The sequence below is a fragment of the Ammospiza nelsoni genome, chromosome 3, assembly GCF_027579445.1.
Source record: "Ammospiza nelsoni isolate bAmmNel1 chromosome 3, bAmmNel1.pri, whole genome shotgun sequence".
In the NCBI taxonomy this organism is placed as follows: Eukaryota; Metazoa; Chordata; class Aves; order Passeriformes; family Passerellidae; genus Ammospiza; species Ammospiza nelsoni.
In genome coordinates, this window is record NC_080635.1 from 71,871,033 (window position 1) to 71,891,249 (window position 20,217).

Here is a 20,217-nt window from a genome sequence, read left to right on the forward strand (position 1 = left end):
TTTGGTAGAACAGCTGTTTTACATATTTTTTCAAAGTGAATCAGACTGTTTTGGTTATATGATTAACTGAATAGAATTACTTTGACTCTTTTTTTTATATAGTGTTTGGGGATTCAGTGCATGCTTGCTATTGTGTTATTTTATAGCACAAAATATCCACAATGACTTGGGCTGGATTAGAAAATACGTGTACACTTCTACGATGAAATTAAATGTATGCATATATGAATTACATACATGATTTAAAATGTCTGCCCATCACCAAATCTCATGTGTTTGGGTCCAAGGGCATGCATTTACAGGGAGCTGTGGATGGCATGCAGTTACCTTTATAACTTTCCATCATCTCACCAGCACTGTTGTGTTCCACAAGGTGCAGCCAGTAATTCAAGTGCCCTAATTTGCCTCAGGCAGCTGCCTCTAGAAACCCTTTGCTAAGCATGAGTACTAATAAGGACTTTTCACCCCTGTGGATTCTTCCAAGGCTGATAGTTGGAAGAGACTTAGTTCAGAAACAGCAGCAGCTTTTCCCTGTGGAGGATTGTCACAGCTTTTGAGGTTGTAATTCTCTCTCAGGGGCCAGGCTTGTTAAAGAAATAGGTATAGCTGCAATTATAGAAAACCAGATCTTACTCTGTTGTGAGAATAGTAGCTAAGCCTACCTTGAGAATGAATTTGCTTGTCAAGATTTTTCTTTTTAAATTCCTGTTCTTCAGTGTATTTTCCCCTGTGAGCTGTCTTGCCTAAATTTAGCAAAAAAGTAAATATTGGACATGAGCATCTATTTTCCCTCATTGTATTTCAGACACCAGTTGCTTTGGGTAGTTTTGACCCACATAAGGGACCCGGTTTCTTGCTGAAGCCTCTGCAGTATTAAAGCCTGAATTATTGGGTTTTCTCTAGGAATGGGTAGCATGCCAAATCTGTCCATGCCCACGTCTGTGTCTGCAATCGCACCGCTCGCTCCCATGGCTCTGACCTCCATGACTTCCATTCCTCCCCTGGTCATCTCTGCTCCCCTGGTGCCTTCTGTCAGTACCTCCTCGTTGCCAAATGGAACATCCAGCCTGCTGCAGCCTTTGTCTGTTCCTTTCTCCTCAAGTAAGTATAGCACAGTCCAGTACTTGCTCTGAGAATTGTGAATCTTATTTTCTCTGTGGCTAATTTCAGACAGGAATCCTAACATATGCATGAGAGTTAAAAAAAAACAGCAAAAAATCCCCAGAAAACCCTACAAATGATTTTTCTCCAAAGTTCACATTTGTTAATTCTGTTCTAACTAGTTAATCATAACAACAAGCCACTGATTAGCTTTTCTTACTTCTGTCAAAGTGAATGTTGATTATGAAGCATTATCTTATACCCAGTTGCTTTATAGTTCTGGGGTTAATTTTTTGTTTCTTCTTCTTCCAGCGCTGCCTCATACTGGTTCTTTAGGCCCCATGGCAGGAGGATTTGGTGGTTCCAGTATGCAGAAGGCACAGTCACTAATTGATTTAGGATCTAGCAGGTATGGAAGCTAAGTTTAAAATTGTTGTATCTTACACTAAAGTAGTATACCTTCCAAAACTTACAGACCATTTCTGTTCTCAAAGTACATTTGTTCAAAATTAGTCAATATAATATGACCTGTCAAGTATAAAAACAGATTTTGTTTTTATATGCACAGGAAGTAATTTTCAGTAAATTGACAAAATATCCAAAGTAGGTGAGGAGGTCAGATGAGCAGTGCCAAAAAGAAGGGAATATACCTCATTAGTAAAGAGAGACAAGCCTTGCTAAGTGGTTATAAAAGCAATGTTTGTGCATTATGTGCTCATTCATTATAGAAGGCACCATGTCATCAGCAGGCATGTTAGAATAGGAATTTTTATCAATATTTATCAGTGAATTTGCTTTATGAATAATAGAAGATTATGGATCTTTATAATCAGCTGCTCTGATTCACTGATTTTAGGGCTTTGCCATGGAGGGACTTGCACACAGTGAGGGACTGGGCTTATGTATCTGGTTGGGCACTCAGGGGTGTCTCCCAGGATGGTCCTGAGGGCATCTCCACCCCAGCTCAGTTCCAAGAGTGACTCAGAGGCTCTTGCACCTCCCTGCTGCCTGTTCAGGGCATGTGGGGTGCATGATCTGGGCTCCTCACACACCTGATGTCTGTAGGCATGTGTGACTGTAGGCATGGCATGTGCCTGGAACCATCTTTTTTTGGTTGGTTGTCTTTTTTGAATTGGAAAGTCTTCTGTTGCTGGTGCTGTACAAAGGAGCCCTTCTCCAGTGTTATTGTTGGCAGTATTGTCACCATCATATTGTCTCATTCCATGCAGGGGATGTCAATCCAGCATTGTGCTGGAGAGACTTTGTTTCTGTCAGCATTCTCAATTGCTTTGGATAGCACTTCAAAGTGTTTGGTTTTTTTTTTACTTGACAGAGCAGGGGGATCACCTTAAACAAGGCAGGCTGGATTCAGCTCTCCTGAGTTTGTCTGATTTTCAGAGATGGGACACTGAAAATGCTGGGAGTTTAGATGGAAGTTTGATGGGTATATCTACACCCTCCATCAGCACTATTCTGCAGAAACTGACTGAGTTGGAAAAGCTCCACTCAGCATGTTATTGTCACAGAAAGAAGAGGTAGAGCTGGAATATGGTGATTAAAGCAGCTTTAGAAGCTGCTTTTGGTTATGAGTTCATCAGATCCATTTTTATTCTCATGTTTATTCATTAACATGCCTCTTAAAATTACTTAAACAATGACCCAACACTCTTGGGACAGTGGAGGTGTTTTCCTGGGTTTCCTCTACTATTATTCTGCAGTGGTAGAAGGATCAGTTATGGGCATTAGTGCCTGTGATACCCAAGGAAAATTATTTTCTAATCCTCATGTTGTTTCCTTACAAATATATCCCTACTTTGGCTGTAAAATTCCATATTTGTGATGAAATTATTTATAGCAAGTTAGCAGAGGTAAAACATTGTGCAAGTTGTTTCATGTTACTGGAAGATTCTATGTATCTTCTGTTCCAATGCCTCTTTTTTAAACCAAATGATTGAGAGTTATTTCTTTATCTCTTTTTCTCTTTTGGTTTTCTTTTAATATTTGGTTGGTTGGTTTGGTTTGTTTTTTTGCTTTGTTTTGTTTTGAAATTATATTGCAGTTCAAATTCTTCCTCTAGTGCATCACTAGCTGGGAATTCACCAAAGATTACATCCTCAGACTGGGCAGTTCCTCAGGCCTCCAGATTAAAATACAGACAGAAATTTAACAGTCTTGATAAAAGCATGAGTGGATATTTATCAGGTGAGTATGACTTTTGGTATGGGCTGGAAAACCAGAGTGTTTCCTGCCTCTGAACATTGCAGGCTGAGGGATGGAATCCCAGCCTGGGATTTGGCTTGCATGTGAAATAAAAACTGAAATGTTGGTGTTCAGACCTGTGCAAGAGACAGTGGATTTCAGCCACCCAAGGAATGGAAATAACCTTCAGTTCATTGGCTTGGGCTTGGTGTTAGACCTGGAGGAGCCAAACACACTGGGGAAGCTGCAGCAGCTGTGGCAGGGAAGAGGAGAAGCCTGGAGTGGTGGGACTTGACTGGAGGAGCCTGAGATCCACAAGGCTGTGGAGTTCAGCTCTGTAAAGTCAGCAGGCATTTTTCAAACACCACTCCTTGGACTGAGGCTCTTTCTTGTGACATTGGGGGACATTCACCTTCATTTTTGTGACATGTGCTCCTGTCCAACTATCCCTGCTCAGATACTTGGGTTTTCTTTATCTTTTGAAAGAAAGGAGCTTGGGAAAGACTGCAGAACTGCAGCCACTGCTTGGAATTTTTCCAAAGTTTTTTAAGAGAGTCCTTGTTGATTTCCAGTGCCATCTGGGCTGGGCCACAGCATTATAGTGGCTTCAAAAGACTTCATACCAAGTTAATATACAAGAGGAGGGTTTTACAGAAGTTGTTACAAAATGGGATTCCTCAGTGCAGTGAGTAGAGAGTGCTCAGAGAGCAGTCAGGAGGTGCAAAGTCACTATGTATGTTTTGCGTCTGCATTAGATTTCCCATTTTGAATGAGCACTCTGCCTCAGTTCCATTGCCTACAAAAGAACAGGACAATTATTTCTTTAAGGAAAGAGTCTGAATGTTTTAATCTTGTTCAGTCAATTTTGGACTGAAAGTTTCCTCCACCTGCCTAGAAATGTATCAGATTCTTTGCTGCCAAGGAAAGCTCTCCAGGTGATAGCTCAAGGTTTAGGCAAACAGTCAGCAGTGCTTTTGTGATAGCTGTGGGGATTGCCATAAATACCCATTTTTCATGTCAGCTCTGGTGCTCTGGGTGGAAAAAGGTACAGGAGAATACTTACATCTTCATTGTGTTCAGGTTATAATGCCTGTTGTTAAGCTTGGAAGTAAAACCAACTGATGAAAATGGATTAGATTAATATTAAAAATAAACATGCCCCAGTTCATGACCCATTTTTTGCCTCATGTGAACCTTTGAATGAAGTGTTTATTTTAATAAAAATCTTTTACACTTTCACTAAGGATTTCAAGCAAGGAATGCCCTTCTGCAATCAAATCTTTCACAGACTCAGCTGGCTACTATTTGGTGAGTTTAGTTACTGATGCAATGTCTTCATGGTGTTGAGAGAAGAAATGTACTTTATTAAGTAAATGATAGAGAGAGATAGCACAGATCTAAAATCATAAACAGAAACTGAGCTGCTAGTTAAACTGTTTGTTCACTAGTTACATTTCTAAAAGACACCTTGAGATAATTCAGTTTTTCATTCTTTGTGCGTGTTTGTTAAACTCTGTGTAATAGAAGAGGTGCTAACTTCAATTTCTGACCCAGGGATGCTCTCACTGAGCTGAGGGCTTCTTCCTTTCAAAAATAGGATTCTGAAATCTAGGTTGTTAGTATGTTACTTTTTGAAATATGGAGGAAGATTAAAAATTAAGTAACCTTTCAATTTTTTTGAGTTTTACTGCACTTTCCATAAAGATATCTGCATATTACACGGTTTTTAAGACTTGCCTTTATTGTGCTGATGAAAGCAGTGAGAGTTGTCTGAAGGCTTGAATGATCTGCTCTGCTAGAGATGGCCGTTTAGATTATACCTTCAGACATAACTCAGCTGTTATACATGAAATTTAGTGGCCCAGCAGAATTCACAACAGCTTTACATCTCCTCTTGAGTTCCCTTTCTTCTTCCTCTGTCCCAGGACAGTCATTTGTGTCTGGCAGCAGCAAAGCTCAGCTTACTTGATTTCATGCTGTGAAGATAAATGTGGGCTGTGGGGTTGTATTGCTCCTCTCTGGAGTCTGGGGGATAAATCAGGTGTGCAGTGTTTCTTTTCCTTCTGGGTGTGTATCCTGAAGGTATCAGTAGCCAACACAAGGAGATCTGTGTTCCCCTGTAGAGAGAAATAACAGCCCAAATTTCAGTTTTGCCCTAAGAAATTACCAATATTTCTACTGGGTGCTTTTTAGTGGTAATTACTGAAATAATGGTGCTGTTACGTGTGAGTAGTGCTGGTATGTGAACATAACAAAATATCATCATCTCCTGCTTTTGTTTTTCACTGGTGTGTGTGTGTAATGGGCTTTTCTTTTTTTTTTTTTTGGTGTTAATTTTGTTGTTTCCTTTTTGTTTTTCATAGACTTTTTGTTAAACTGCTTTTTAAATGAACTGTGTTTTTACTAAGCATTTTGCTTTTGTGCAGTCTAAGGACACATTTCAGCAATTCTGTCTCTATAGACAGTTCTTTGAGAGAGGCTTCTGCTTTCTTGCATTTCACTGGTTTCACACAAACACACACACCCCACCAGCCCCCCCAGTTTGTGGGAAACAGTTTGTAGGCTCATAGGATCTCCTGCTCCTTAGAGGGGGTAGGTGATCCTTTTCCTGCCCACTGTAAGTTACTCTGCACCAGCTCGTGTCTTCCCTGCACTGTCAAGGAGACACAAGGGGAAAAAAGAATTCTATGCAAAGCTCCCTCTTGTAGAGTTTGATGTAATTTTATGTAATGTTTTCTTTGGCTTCAAAAAAATAATTGAAAAAGTGGTTTCTAGCATTTCAGGCTGGTTAAGTCCGGGATTCACTTTCCAGCTCTTCTATTTGTGATGCAATAAAGCAAGAGATACTTCTTACTTTCAGTGTTTTATGGAAATGTTGGAGGATTGGGTTTGTTCAGGCTGGAGAACGTTTCAGTGAAGCTGAAAAGAAAGTTGCACCTGAAAATAGCCAAAAAAAGACGGAGAGAGTTTATTTTCAAGGGCCTGTAGAGACAGGACAAGGGGGAATGGCTTCAAACTGAAGGAGAGCAGATTTAGATTGGATATTAGGAAGAAATTCTGTACTGTGAGGATGGTGAGGTACTGGAACAGGCTGCCCAGAGGAGCTGTGGGTTCCACATCCCTGGAAGTGTTCATAGCCAGGTTGGATGGAGCTTGGAGCAACCTGGGCTGATGGAAGTTGTCCCTGTCCATGGCAGGGGGTTGGAACTGGATGATCTTCAAGGTCCCTTCCAACCCAAACCACTCCATGATTCCATGATCTGAATAACAGTACATGATTAAACCAAATAATATCTCTCTTCATCAATTATTTATGTTATTAATTGTAAGTATTTTTACCAAAACATTCCACGGGAATTGTCAGTTTTAAAAATTGTTTTTCCACAGTGCCTTGTTTTAGCTGTAATTTGTGAGTGGTTGTGGTGTTTGGTTCTAATTGGTGCTGCTGCTGCATCCCTGCAGGTCCCTGGCTGATATAGATGGAGATGGGCAGCTGAAGGCTGATGAGTTTGTGCTGGCCATGCACCTCACAGACATGGCCAAAGCTGGGCAGCCACTGCCCCTGACTCTGCCCCTTGAGCTGGTGCCACCTTCTTTCAGGTAATCACTGGGGGCAGTGAAATGTAATGTATTTAACACAACTGTGCTGTTCCTCTAACAATGGTGGGGTGGGGTTGTGTTCCCCTCCAGGAGTGGAAAATATACTGAAAATATAAATGGAACTCTGCCATCTTACCAACCTGTGCAAGAGGAGGAGCCACAGAAAAAACAGCCAGGTAAAAAACAGGGTTCTTAATGTATGGGGCTGGTTTTGAAGGGCACTGACACCTTTAGGAAGTGGAAGGAAGAATCCAATCCATGGAAACCTTCATTTCAGGAGCTAGATCCCTTTTAGCTGGGATGGTAGGAAGGTTATTAAGTGGATGTAGCCAGCCTGTTTCATCCAATAGAATTGAGAAGGCAGTGACAAGGGGCTATTTTTAGCTGTAGGAGAGGAAAAGTGTGCTGATTAATAATGTATTCTGGAAAATAAACCCTTCATGGCAGGACATTGCTGTGCTACTGCAAATTTTTTTTTCATTTGAAAGTTCCTGGCATTACTGGCCATTCTGAAGGCAGGGGGGTCCAGTGTAGTTCAATTCTCTGTAAACTGGAAGCAATTTGGACACAACATAAATTCTGTTACTGACAATGTTACAGGGACACTGCAAGACAGAACTTGCCTCTCGTTTTGGAAGGGTGGTTGCTGGGGCCTAAACCATTCCTTTGTGTCTCTTTTTAACCTTGTGTGCAGTAATTGAGCTTGATCCTGTTTTGGTTACTCATAGTTTTAGCACCAGGAACTCCAACAGGGAGCACCCTTAAAAACTAAGCTCTTTATCCATGTGTTAATGTTTCCTGCACATTGGAAAACCATTCCAACAGCAGAGAGTTTTCTCCCAGCTTATAAAAGCTGTTCTTTTATGTTTTCCTCTAGCATTCTTTCCTCTTTCATTCTTTAGAGTGAAAGGCTTTCCTGTTACATTCAAGTCATTTTCGTGGTCATTTTTAAACTGGAACTTTTTCTTCTTTTATTTTATTTTCCCCAGTTGGAATATACTTAGGAAAATTTAGAGGTATTTTTGAAGAGAAAAATAAAAATAATATTTTAACAAATGGAAGATGGTTACATCATCCATGACTGAACAACCTGAGCTTGCCAAGAAGTTTCTATCTTTAGTGGCATAACTGAAGTCCTTGTTTGAGAGTGGTGCTTTGCACAGGGCAGAAATAACAACCTTTCCTTCTTTTAGTGACATTTGAGGACAAAAGGAAAGCCAACTATGAGAGGGGAAATATGGAGCTGGAAAAACGCCGACAGGTCTTGCTGGAGCAGCAGCAGAGAGAGGCTGAAAGGAAGGCTCAGAAGGAACGGGAAGAGCAGGAGCGAAGAGAGAGGGAACGCCAGGAGCAGGAGCGGAAGAGGCAGCTGGAAATGGAGAGGCAGCTGGAGAGACAACGAGAGCTGGAGAGACAAAGGGAAGAAGAAAGGAGGAAAGAAATAGAAAGGCGGGAGGTTGTTTTCTTCACATTGTTCTTTAATGCTCCAAGGAATGTGTGTGTGCATACAGCATCCAGGGTTTGAGTGCTGCCTTTGGCTCTGTCTCCTGGCCTGGCTCATGCCAGGTTGTCTTGGAGAGAGAACACCATTTGTTATAAATAGTGGTATAGGTTAAAGATTTTCAGATACTTCATAGGAGAGATGAGATTTTCTTGGGCATATTTCTTGCATTTTTGCAAAAATTTGTATTCCAAAGAAGACTCTACTGAATTCATAATTGATAACATTTTGACAGCCGAGCTTGAGACAAATTTGCTTCTACTTGCTGTTTCAGTGCATGCATCACACTTCCATATTTTATGTAGTTCTGTGAAATACTGCTTGTAACCTCCTTTGAGCATCTGTCAATGTGCTGTTTTATGGGCAGTATTCCAAGCTGCAAAGGCTTTCTGAATTATGAAGCTTTTTTTCATCCAGAGTCAGGAGTGCGGCACGAAGTATCTTGTAGGATCACTTCCTGCGTTCTTTGATGCAGAAGTGTATAAGAGCACTTTAGAGAAGACATTATGTTGTGTTGCTGTTGTGCTGTTTAGAACTAGAGCACATTATATTAAATCATGCTCTCTGAGTTCTGCATCTCCACTGTAATTTAAGGTAATGCAACTTTTCCTCAGGCAGCAAAGCAGGAGCTCGAGCGCCAGCGACGACTGGAATGGGAGAGGATCCGTCGCCAAGAGCTTCTCAATCAGCGCAACAGGGAGCAAGAAGAAATTGTCAAGTTGACCTCTAAAAAGAAGAGCCTTAATCTTGAATTAGAAGCCCTGGTAAGACAGGAGTTTCACCACATATGCTGAAATACAGAATTTTAAATTATACAAATATTATACCTGCACTAATGGCCCACTAAGAATTCCACTCTGATTTGGGTAATGAATCTAAAGCAGGTATTTTGGGTTGTTTTAGAGAACTGGTGCCCACAGGCTTAGCAAAGGGGTTTTTACCATATGTGGTGTAATCTGTCTCTGCTTTCTTTCCAGACTGACAAACATCAGCAGATCTCAGGCAGGTTGCAGGATATTCGTAGCAAAAAGCAAATGCGGAAAACTGAGCTGGAGGCTTTGGATAGGAAATATGACCAAGGGATCATGGAAGTCAAGCAACTACAGCAACAGCTGGAGGTGTGTAACTTTGTTAAACTTGTGGTTTTCTTTTACCATATTCTGTGTTTCCCTAATGCTGTTGAAAATGCATCTCCATAGGGAGGAATATGTAGTCAGTTGGATTGCAGTGGAGAGAGGAAATAGGTAAGACTGTCAGCATTGCCGAGGCTTTTAGTTTTGTCTGTGGGTGTTAAACAAATGATTATACGTATTAAAATGAGCTGAGGGTTCAGTAACAGTTGTGAAAACCTCAGCTATTCTTTTGTGGACTGATAGTAGAGACTTCTCTTTTAATTTTGAATTCTTCTGTGGCTCCAGACTCAGATTTTTTTTGAGGAATGTTGTCCTTTGTTCAGACCAAGTTAGTGTTTAGGTTGAATTACCTTGCTGCTCTTTTATCTTTTTTTTTCTCTATTTGAGTAACAAGACATTAATTATTTCTAATCACTTGACTACCCTAAATTATCCTCTGCCATATTTTTATGTGATGTTTCTGCTCATCAGGGAAACTTCTTTTCATGTTGTTACTGTTTTATGTTAGGCTTGGAGCAGTCACCTTAAATGGTCTTGTGATAATATTTACACTTCTAGAATGTTTGTTAAATGTTTGTTTTCCATCTGTGTTAATGGTTTGGGGTCAAAATCTTTAATTTGTAATATTATTTCTATTAAAAGTATAGAAATAATTTTTTTCTTTTCCAGTAATAATAACTTGCATCCCCGTTTCATTAGCATGAGTTGAAGCTATGTTTGAAAAATCTCTCAGTTTTACTTAATGATTCATAAACAATATTAAAATTGTTATGTTCTCTTCAACATCTACAGGATTATCAGAATAAACTAATCTATTTGGTTCCTGAAAAGCAGTTGTTAAATGAAAGGATAAAAAATGCTCAACTTGAAAACACTCAGAGTAAGTGCTGGCACATGAGTTCTATTCTTGATTGCCTTGCTGAGTTCTCATCCTTTGTAATCAAGGCTGAAGGGTACAGAGGTGTTAATAACAGCTTCATTTCTATATCTTCCCAGTTTAGTGCCATTGTCTCACCTGCATTCCATTATCTCCTTCATGTTCTGAATAAGAGACAAAGACATTTTGGCAAGAAAGCACAGATTTTGCTTAAAACTTTATTTATACAGGCTGTGTAGCTCACAGATACTATCACAATTTGTCCTTTTTTTGGTAGTCTAAACTCGGGGGAGTTAATTTATGTAAAGCTTGGTCTTTGTTTCAAATTACACTGGAAGTCTCTGTCTAGATAATCTTGGTATGAAATGTTCTGATATAAAATCCCCACAACTTGCAAGTTATGCTGTATGTATTGCATGTAATGCCTGTGTGCCTTAGTTCAGTGGGGTATTTTTTCTTGTGCTGTATACGAATAGAAAGGTAAATCAAGGAATTCTTGTGACGAAGGAGGTTTGGATTGTGTATACAATAGGAAAATAACAAACAATTATTAAAAACTCGGCAAAAAACTTTTAAAAAAGCCCAGAAACATATGTAAAATTGCATGTCTTTCCTTATGTAGATACAGGAGTTGATTCAGTGCACAAGAAGTCCCAAGAAAAGGAAGAATTATGCCAAAGACTTAAGGAACAACTAGATGCCCTTGAGAAGGAAACTGCTTCTAAACTTGCTGAAATGGATGAGTTTAACAGTCAGCTTAAGGTACCTGCATTATCCAAATACTTTACACTTGTGAGCACTGTATTTTATTTCTTCATCCACTCATAAAGATTGGTGCCACTTTCGCCAGGCTTCCACCAACTTCAGTGTCAAATAAGAATTATCAAAATCTTGGAGTAAATAACACAATACAAATGCAAATGTATTGCTAATGTACTAAAATATGAGTCTGTTGCTAACTATTGCTTTGCATGACTCAGCTATTGCTCCTTCTCACCTTTTGCCTTCTAGAACTCATTTTGATTTAAAGTTTCTCAGGCCCTTGCACATTCTGTGCTTGCAGTATGAGGTCATATTTGCTGCTATTTTTGAATTGTGTACTGAACACTTGACTTTTGTTGATAGACCTGTGTGGTTTCACAGCACACTCTGCAAGGTCTGGTGGCAGAATTGGGTACGAGCCTGAAAGTAACCGTAGGCCACTTATTTGTTAATATTTGTTAATTTGTTGTAAGCCAAGAGTTGTTGACCACTGGCTCTGAATTTTTGTTTCTGAGGCAACTCTTTGGCCTGCCTAAAAGCTCAGGCAGCTCTCACAGGGTAGCACTCATCCATTTAACTTTATTTGCCAGCTTGCTCCAAGTGGCACTGGTGGGAACTTTTTCCTTAAGTAATAGATTGATGCTGGGCCAGCACGAGGGCTCTGCACTCTCCAGTAAAAAAAAGGCCACAAAAATTTGTAAATGTGTAAGGAATTCATTTTCTTTTTAAAAGTGGCTTCATGCAATGGGCATTTTCAGTTACTTGTTTGTTGCATGGCTTGCTGTATTCAGTGGCTGCATCCACAGTTCAGTCCTCCCTAAAATATGTTTTTCAAAATACAGTGCAAAGATTAATTGGCTTTTTATCTACCTTATCTTACAGTGTGAGAATATGGATGATTCTGTTCTTCAGTGCCTTTTGTCTCTGCTAAGCTGTCTCAACAACCTCTTCCTCTTACTTAAGGTTATTTTCTAATCTTTGGCTTTTTTGTTTTTTAATTATTTCGCAATTTCTCTCTGCTTACCCTTTCTGTTTGGATGTACAACTTCTATTAAATACGTTTTCCCAAAAGAAAACCAGTAGGCTGCTTTTCTTTCTGCTAGCTTTTATATACTCTTTAAGACTTAATATCCTTACCTGCTTAGAAATCCAAACTGCAGAATACTGAAAGCAAAATCCTGACTTTTAATTTTTTCATTTTTTAATGGTCTGTTCTCTAAGTTGTTTCACCCAAACTTTTTTCTTGTTAGTTAACATGAACCAAAAAAGCAGTTTTAGATGGAAACAGTGTCTTCTCCCACTTTTCCATCTCTTGCTCTGTACCTGTAGCCATCCATCCTAAGCTGTGAGTCAGGTATTCGAGTTCTTGTCCAGGGTGCAGAATATGGTCTGGCAAACACAGTGCTGTCAAACCTCCAGATTAACCCAGCACTAAAACCTACTTGCTGTCTTTCAACACTGCTTTTGTCTGCTGAGGTCAGAAATACTTTACAGAAATACTGAGGTCAGAATAATGTATGAAGAAAAAAACCCAACAGAATTACCTAATTGAGCTTTTCATTTTGCTTTGCATGAGGGTTTTTCTCTCCTTAAAGGCAGAGAATTTTTCTAATGTAAGTTCGCTTCCAGAGTGTTCCTGAAATTCTGGGCAAAGTAAGAAGGAAAAATGTTCCCAGCTGAATATATTTGAGAAAAAATTGTAGTCAATTGCTTAATTTAGTTTGTTGCTACAGAGACTTCCAATGACACAGCAACCTAAATTGCACCATATGTCTTAGGCAACATGATTCTTGGTAGAAGTGCATAGTGTAGTGGGAATGCTTCATTCTTAATTGCTTTATTTGTATTTATGAGATCAGATACAAAAACTCAGGATTTCCCTATTGCATTGCTGAATGTATATCAGCAGGATTTTCCTAAGAAAAAAGAAAAGACTGGAGTGGTGATTTAGCTGATTTTGGTGATCTTAGAGGTGTTTTAGCAACAAGGTGAAGTAGAGGCAAAAGTAATTCTATTATTGTTGATCTTTTTCAGTCTGTAAATTTAATTATCAAGAAGATACATTCTGATTTTTTGTTTGGAAAAAAAGATTGTTATCAGAGGGAGGTGGGATAGGAATTGAAGGATGTGTTCAGAAAGAAAAAGACTGGAACTGAGAAGGTTACAAGTACAGGAAAAGTCCAGTCAGAGTTAGTGTCTTTAAGCTGTGGTTTCCCGCAATGGTAAGACTGCTGGGTATATTTCTGAAGTTTTTCTGGTTTAAACATGGGACTGATCACTCAGGAAACATCAAGGATGAACACCTTACTGCAGGATGCTTTCTCAGGTTATGGTGCAGTGTTGGATTTCAGCTGAAATCTGCCTCCTTGTACTTACTTAAAATACAATTCACTGCCTTCAGAAATGTTGTGTTTGATCACTCAGTTCTGTATCTTCCCCTCTCCTCTGTTGTATTTGGCATTTCCATCAGGTGTAGGACTGGAAGGGCTCTTTGAAAGCCCAAATTACATCACTGACTTTGCAAACCTGCCTTCTCCTTTTATACTTCCAATGATTTGACTTTCTTTGCAGTGACCTCCAAGGACTATTAATAACTTATTACTATTTTGGCCATTTGTATTAAAACTTGGTTGAAAAAGCATTAAATGCCTGGATGCTTTTCTCAAAGATTGGCTTTATTCCCTTTTATGTATTCCTCTGTTCCCTCCCTAGGACCTGAGGGAAAGTTACAGCACACAGCAATTAGCCTTGGAGCAGCTCCACAGGATCAAACAGGACAAAATAAGAGAGGTACAAAAAAGAAGAGCTGAGCTGGCACAGAAGAAGCGACTGGAAGATGAGGCTGCAAGGTGATCATGGCTGAGGGTGTCAGTGCTGCAGTGCTTAGAACAAAGGCTGTTGTGGCTTTTAAGATAAGATCTGTTTTTAATGTAAAAATACATCCTATGTTGCCTTAGAGGAAGCATTTTATGTGGAGTACTACTCATGTTAGTGAGTTTGAATTTGAGATTTTCAATGATTTATATTTGATTTGACTGAAGAAGCAGAGCTAGTGACCTTGTAGTGTGGGTGATTCATGGACTTTGCTCATCACAGCATTTTTCTGCTTGAGATGAAGTTTTATAACATTGGGACAGTCTAAGAGAGGCGTGGGCCATATGTGTGGTGATAGCCTGTTAATTTTTTGGCTGGACACAGCTGTGTGATGGAGTAACAGCATCACTGCACAGCTCCTACTGCATCCTGCCATGTGCTTGGAAACACTAAAATGCCCATCAGAGGAGTGAATGTCCCACAGGGAATGGATGAAAAGGTCTCATCTAGACATTTTTAAGAGGATGACCCAAAGGGTTAGGTCCTTTCTCTTCAGAAGAAAGGTCTTGACAGCTAAAATATTGTGTTGAATTGGATACTAACTTCTTTAGACAGCTGAGGCATAGGATAACATCTGAATAGTTACAGAGAATACAGTCAGGTTTCCAGATCCTGTCTGCTGCAGTGTGGTCCTGGCAGGAATAAGCACATTGGATAGATTACAAGTGCTGAAGGCAGAAATACCAAGCTGCCAAGATCAGTATGCAAATGCTATTTTTATCTATGTACCTGAGTGGAATTAATCTCTGTGGAAGTAATTGTTTCCAGTCAGGAGATTTGGGTTCTGCCTTGGAGGAGAGCTTAAATCCAGCTTGGTTAAATTATCAGATCAGTTCTGGCTCATCAGGATGCAGGTGGGCAGAAGTACTTGTGAAGGCACTGCTCAGGTGATGGACTAAAATAGCTGAATTTTAATCAATTTGTTATTTTTATGTGGAGCACTCTGGCACTCATGTTAAGCCATGGTCTGTGGCAGAGCTGATGACCCTGAGAGCAGAGTGATCAGTGTCATAAACTCAGTTTTGCTGACAAGTGTCACTGATTGCTGTAGGAACACAATCTCATTCATTTTTGTGTGAATGTTGTCTTACCTCTCTCATTCCTTTCTTCTAGGAAGGCAAAAAGGGAGAAGGAGAACCGATGGCAGGAAAATATCCGAAGGGAAGAGGAAGAGAAAAAGAAACGGCTGGAGGAAGAACGAATACAGGAAAAAGTCCAAGAAAAGCTGAAAGCTGAAGAAGCAGCTGCCATGATGAGGGAAAGGGAAAAAAAACAACAGCTTCTTGCAGAGGAGGAGAAAAATAGACAAGCCACAATCTCGAGGGAGGTGGAACAACAAAGGCAGAGGCAACTGGAAGAAGATAAAAGAAAACAAGAACAAATAGCAAAAGAAGCTGAGGAGAGGCGCAAGCAGAACGAGGAGATAAAAAAGATAAAAGAAGCAACCAACTCTCAAGAGGTGGAGAAACACACTTCCAAAATAAATATAAATGACAAGTTTTCAGATCTGTTGAAGCCAACAGAGGGTAAAAGTCTTAAGCCACCCTGGAAAAATGAAGGTAATCTCAAAATCATTAGACTTCTGGACTTTTACTTTCCTGAGTGTTTTTTCACTCTTCAGGTGTACTATTATTGATGTGACCCTATGGCAGACTTCTTGCCTAAGTTACAAGTAAAAAGAACCCAAACCAGCAATGTTTCCTGTCTTTGTCAGTTACAAATGATCCTATAAACTTTAGTTACTTCTGTCAGTTTTCAGCACCTATGACTCTGATGACAAATCTTCCACTGATCATGGTCAACAAATAACAGTTGCTGGGAACAGTAATATTTTAGGTTTTTCCTAGGGCTTGCACTTTCTCTCATGAAAATAGAATGCTAATATGGAGGGGCTTTGTTCATTGGTGAGAGATGGGCAGGTAATGCTCAAAGTGATTTTTTAACAGTGAAATGTAGTTTATTTTTGCATTTCTCAATGCCTCAAATGAAAAAACACAAAAACCTGAATGACTGGACCTAACTAGTTGTGTGACTTGGAAAAATAGTGCTTTAACAATATTCTCACTAAAGGCACGTTTGATTTCATCCTTCATTTGTCCTTGTCAGTTTTCATTAGCCACTTTTCTCACTGAGTTCAGCAAGGATCAAATTAGAACAAGGCTGAAAGATATTTCCACACCTCAGCTAAACCTTGTAAGACATTCCCTGTTTGCAACATCAGTCACTGACTTGGAGAATGGAGATGCGAAGAAAATCGAAATCATGATATTTTGCTATTATAGGTTTCTAAATAAAATCTTCACAACATGCTGCTGAGCACTTATTGTTGCAACAGTGGGATTTATTCAACTTGGAACATTATAGTGGTGTTAAATGAGGTTTTATTAAAGCACTGGCTTAGCCAGAGCAGCATGGCAAGGAAAGAGGAGAACATAAAAATGTCATTTTTAACAATGTCTAGCAGCGTTCCCTGCCCATGGCAGGAGGTTGAAACTAGATTACCTTTAAGGTCCCTTCCAGCCCAACCCATTCTATGTTTTTGTGATTTTTGCACTGCAGAAGTCAATGCACATTTTGTTGTCTCAGTTACATTTTCATGATGGGTGTGTTAAATTGATGCTCTGGTGATCTCCTCTGATACCTGCCCTGTGTCTGGGGCAAGAACTGATATTCCTACCAGTTGCTTGGAGTGCTGGGGCTCCAGCTGAGTGCTTGTCTCAGCTGTGTCAGAGTGGTAACTGGTTTTCTTACCTTCCAGGCAAGGCAGCTGGTGCTGCAGAGTCAAGGAATTCCGTTGCCTTGGTAAATTACAGAGCTCTGTATCCATTTGAGGCAAGGAACCACGATGAGATGAGCTTTAATACTGGAGATGTAATTCAGGTAAGATTGGCTATTCACATTTAACTTGCAAAAATTAACCTTCTTCTCTAGCCTTGAGATGCACAAAGTCTTAAGGGTCAAAAGCTTTGTGTTGATGTATTGTAAGGTTGACTCAAAATTTAAACTGGATTGCTGCTTTATGTTTTTCTAAACAGGCAAAATTAGGATTAGTTGAGCCAAAATATTTCTCTGAGTTTTCCACATCCTAGATATGTTGACAATTTCTTAAAATATAAGAACAGTGAATGCTAAACATAAACTTTCTAAAATTAGTAGATCAGAAACAATGTAGTTGTTGCAGCTCATTGCACATGTACAAGTTGGCTTCTGAGTGTTTGCTGGAAATATGAGCATAGTTAATAGACACATGAATTATTCATTGATGGCATTTGAATTAAAATCAAATTAGTTATATAACAAGTAGATGTGAGAGGTTCTTTTGAATCTTAATGCTGTTTCCAGTGTATTCTTAACAGACATTTCTGCCTGTCTGAGCAACCTGGTCTAGTGGAAAGTGTCCCTGCTCCTGGCAGAGGGAGTGGAACCAGGTGATCTTTAAGATCCCTTTCAACCCAAACCATCCTGTGAATCTGTGATTCTCTGAGTGTTCCCTTTATCAATCCTCCCTCAGGCAGACACTTAAAGTAATTTGTTCTGTGTCCATTTATTGTAGCACTTTTTGGAATTTGCTGTCTATAATATTACAGCAGGACCATAAGATTGGAAATGCCTTGTGGCTTCTCAGTTGAAGTCTGTGTTATTTCATGTACATTAGTTATTAGCCCTTGTTTGAAAATCTTTGCCTGCAGGTGAATGGGTGAAAACTGATTTACAACCATGGTAATACAGTTTCTAATGTATAAGTGTGTGTGGTTGCTCCTCATTCAGACTGTAAGTAATACAAGTAGGTGATAAGGAAGAATTTATAAAGCTGTGTGGTACAAAATATTAAAACACTTGACTAAATTAGCTTTCAGTTTGACAGTGTTAAAGCATTTATTTGCATTTTCATAGCAGTGAGCCATGGAAGGAGGGAACAAGAGAAGTAGGTTTTGCTTTGACTTCCTTCTCAGCTGTAATTGTATCATTCAACTGCTGATAACTGATTTCAGAAATAGGCTAACAGCTGCCACCTCCTCCTCCTCTGGCATCCCAAACCCCGGCTAAGCTAACCAGCTGATAGTGTTTGATGGGCTGCTAATTTTTAGCCAATTTTCACTAACTGGCTAGTTTGTAGCATAATGCAAGCTTCAGGATTGCTGTGGATGTTTAAGGATGCTCTATACTTAATCACACAGTAAATAACAGAAATTTTGGATGTGTTTTGGAAGCAGTCAGCTGATAGAGTTAATTATATCTGTGAGCAGAGCAGCAGCAGTTGTTTCCTGCTCTGCTGGGCTCACCAGCCCCTTCCTCTTGGCTGCACATTCAGCAGAATGCAGCACAAAGCACTGGCAGTTTTGGCAGGACAGGGTGGCTCAGAGGCACTGCATGACCCCCATGTGCACGTCTGGGGCCTAAAGCAGTGCAGGGTCCCTGAGGTCTGTCTGCACCTGTGTCTGAAACCAGTGCAACAGCATCATCACAGGGCAAAACCAGCTCAGTTCTGCCAGGGCAGAGTGAAAATGCTGATCCTGGTGTGGGCACTGCCCCTGCTCAGGTCAGAGAGCCAGCAGGTGCCGTCACACCAGGTACCCTGCTTGTTCCATGCTGCTAATTCTCTTTCCTTTGTATTTCTCCTCCTGTCCATAGGTTGATGAAAAAACTGTGGGAGAGCCTGGTTGGCTTTATGGGAGTTTTCAAGGACATTTTGGTTGGTTTCCGTGCAATTATGTAGAAAAAATACCAGAAGGAGAAAAAGCTTTATCTCCTAAGAAAGCCTTACTTCCTCCTACATTATCTTTATCTACTACCTCAGCTGCTTCAGAGTGAGTTGTTGTTATGTTTGTGTTTAAATTGCTTTTTCTAAATTTAGCTGGCACATAATGTGCTGTATAGTTTCACTTGGTTTTAAATTATAAAGGCAGAAAACTTACTGAAGAACTTTCTTAAATGTCTTGGCTTGGAAAATTTGAGTCTTTGATAGTCTGCTTTGAATTGTATAGAATATCAGTTTTATAGATGTTGGGGAAAAAAAGTTCTCTGCTTGAGGTACTTTATCAAATTACAACGTTTATTTACAAATATGCCTTGTGTTCAATTTGCAGACCACTTTCACCAAGTAAATCTGCAGAAGAATCTGATTACCAAAACATCCCCTTTTCCAGCCTGAACGTTAACACAGCCTGGCAGCAGAAATCAGCTTTTACTCGTACTGTGTCCCCTGGATCTGTTTCACCTGTTCATGGACAGGTACCTTGTGCGGAACTTGATACATTTCAGATTCATCTTAATGAAAATAATTTAAATTAAAACCAGAGCACCACACAACTTTGCTAGTTCTGGGTGCACTGAACGGGCTGCAGGATAAAGAAGCTCATCTAAATATTCTATTAGTGTGCAATTCCAAATATTTCCAGGGACCACTGAGCAACAACACTCATCTTTCATAATTCTAAAATAATTTTCACCTACAATTAAACACAAAAGATATTTCTAACAAATAAGAAACTGAGTTGCATGCGTGCATTGATGGAAACAAAGTTATTCAGCCATCACTTAGGAATGAAGTTGCTTAACCTTCAAGAAAAGATACACCAGTGTTTGTTTTTAACAGCTGGGGCAGTGTGGTCAACCAGCATCTCTTCTGTCTTACAGGGGCAGCCTGTAGAGAACCTAAAAGCACAAGCACTTTGTTCTTGGACTGCAAAAAAAGATAACCACTTGAATTTTTCAAAGAATGACATCATCACTGTCCTGGAGCAGCAGGAGAACTGGTGGTTTGGAGAGGTACATGGAGGAAGGGGTTGGTTTCCAAAGTCCTATGTCAAGCTCTTACCTGGGAGTGAAACCAAGAAAGAGGAGTAAGTGTGACTTTTGTTGTTTTATTCATCAATTTGCAAAAAGAGGTGGTTTAGAGTGCAAAATTCTTGCAGTGCTTTAGTGTGCAGAACATAAATGCCATTTAGAATTTACACTGTGTCATTTTAGGCTTTTATTATTTCATTCTGGCAAGCCAAGTAGTGTTGGGCTCACTGCTGTGTAACCACAGTCTTGCTGGCTGAGTGCTGTGAAACATCAGTGGTGTTTGATTATTCATCAAGTGCCAGACTTTTTGTTCATTACCAGGTCTCCTCTCTTGCAGTGCAGTTGCATTCTGCCTCTAAAGGTGCCAATTTTTAAGTGACCCA

General features: G+C 39.8%; 1 protein-coding gene across 2 annotated transcripts in view; it reads left to right on the forward strand.

The window, feature by feature from the left end:
- The window catches only part of ITSN2 (intersectin 2), an 80,140-nt gene that overhangs the window by 34,651 nt on the left and 25,272 nt on the right, over nt 1-20,217 (forward strand). The window contains exons 6-23 of one of the 2 annotated variants that reach the window (XM_059469230.1): nt 904-1,101; nt 1,414-1,510; nt 3,161-3,303; nt 4,545-4,608; nt 6,763-6,900; nt 6,991-7,076; nt 8,094-8,356; nt 9,016-9,165; nt 9,379-9,519; nt 10,327-10,414; nt 11,034-11,173; nt 12,056-12,136; nt 13,886-14,022; nt 15,161-15,606; nt 16,806-16,927; nt 18,680-18,855; nt 19,135-19,279; nt 19,685-19,890. In XM_059469230.1, the coding sequence (XP_059325213.1) occupies nt 904-1,101; nt 1,414-1,510; nt 3,161-3,303; nt 4,545-4,608; nt 6,763-6,900; nt 6,991-7,076; nt 8,094-8,356; nt 9,016-9,165; nt 9,379-9,519; nt 10,327-10,414; nt 11,034-11,173; nt 12,056-12,136; nt 13,886-14,022; nt 15,161-15,606; nt 16,806-16,927; nt 18,680-18,855; nt 19,135-19,279; nt 19,685-19,890 (2,821 nt within the window). The remainder of the gene's footprint in view (nt 1-903; nt 1,102-1,413; nt 1,511-3,160; nt 3,304-4,544; nt 4,609-6,762; nt 6,901-6,990; nt 7,077-8,093; nt 8,357-9,015; nt 9,166-9,378; nt 9,520-10,326; nt 10,415-11,033; nt 11,174-12,055; nt 12,137-13,885; nt 14,023-15,160; nt 15,607-16,805; nt 16,928-18,679; nt 18,856-19,134; nt 19,280-19,684; nt 19,891-20,217) is intronic. The other variant, XM_059469231.1, reaches the window with a different exon arrangement.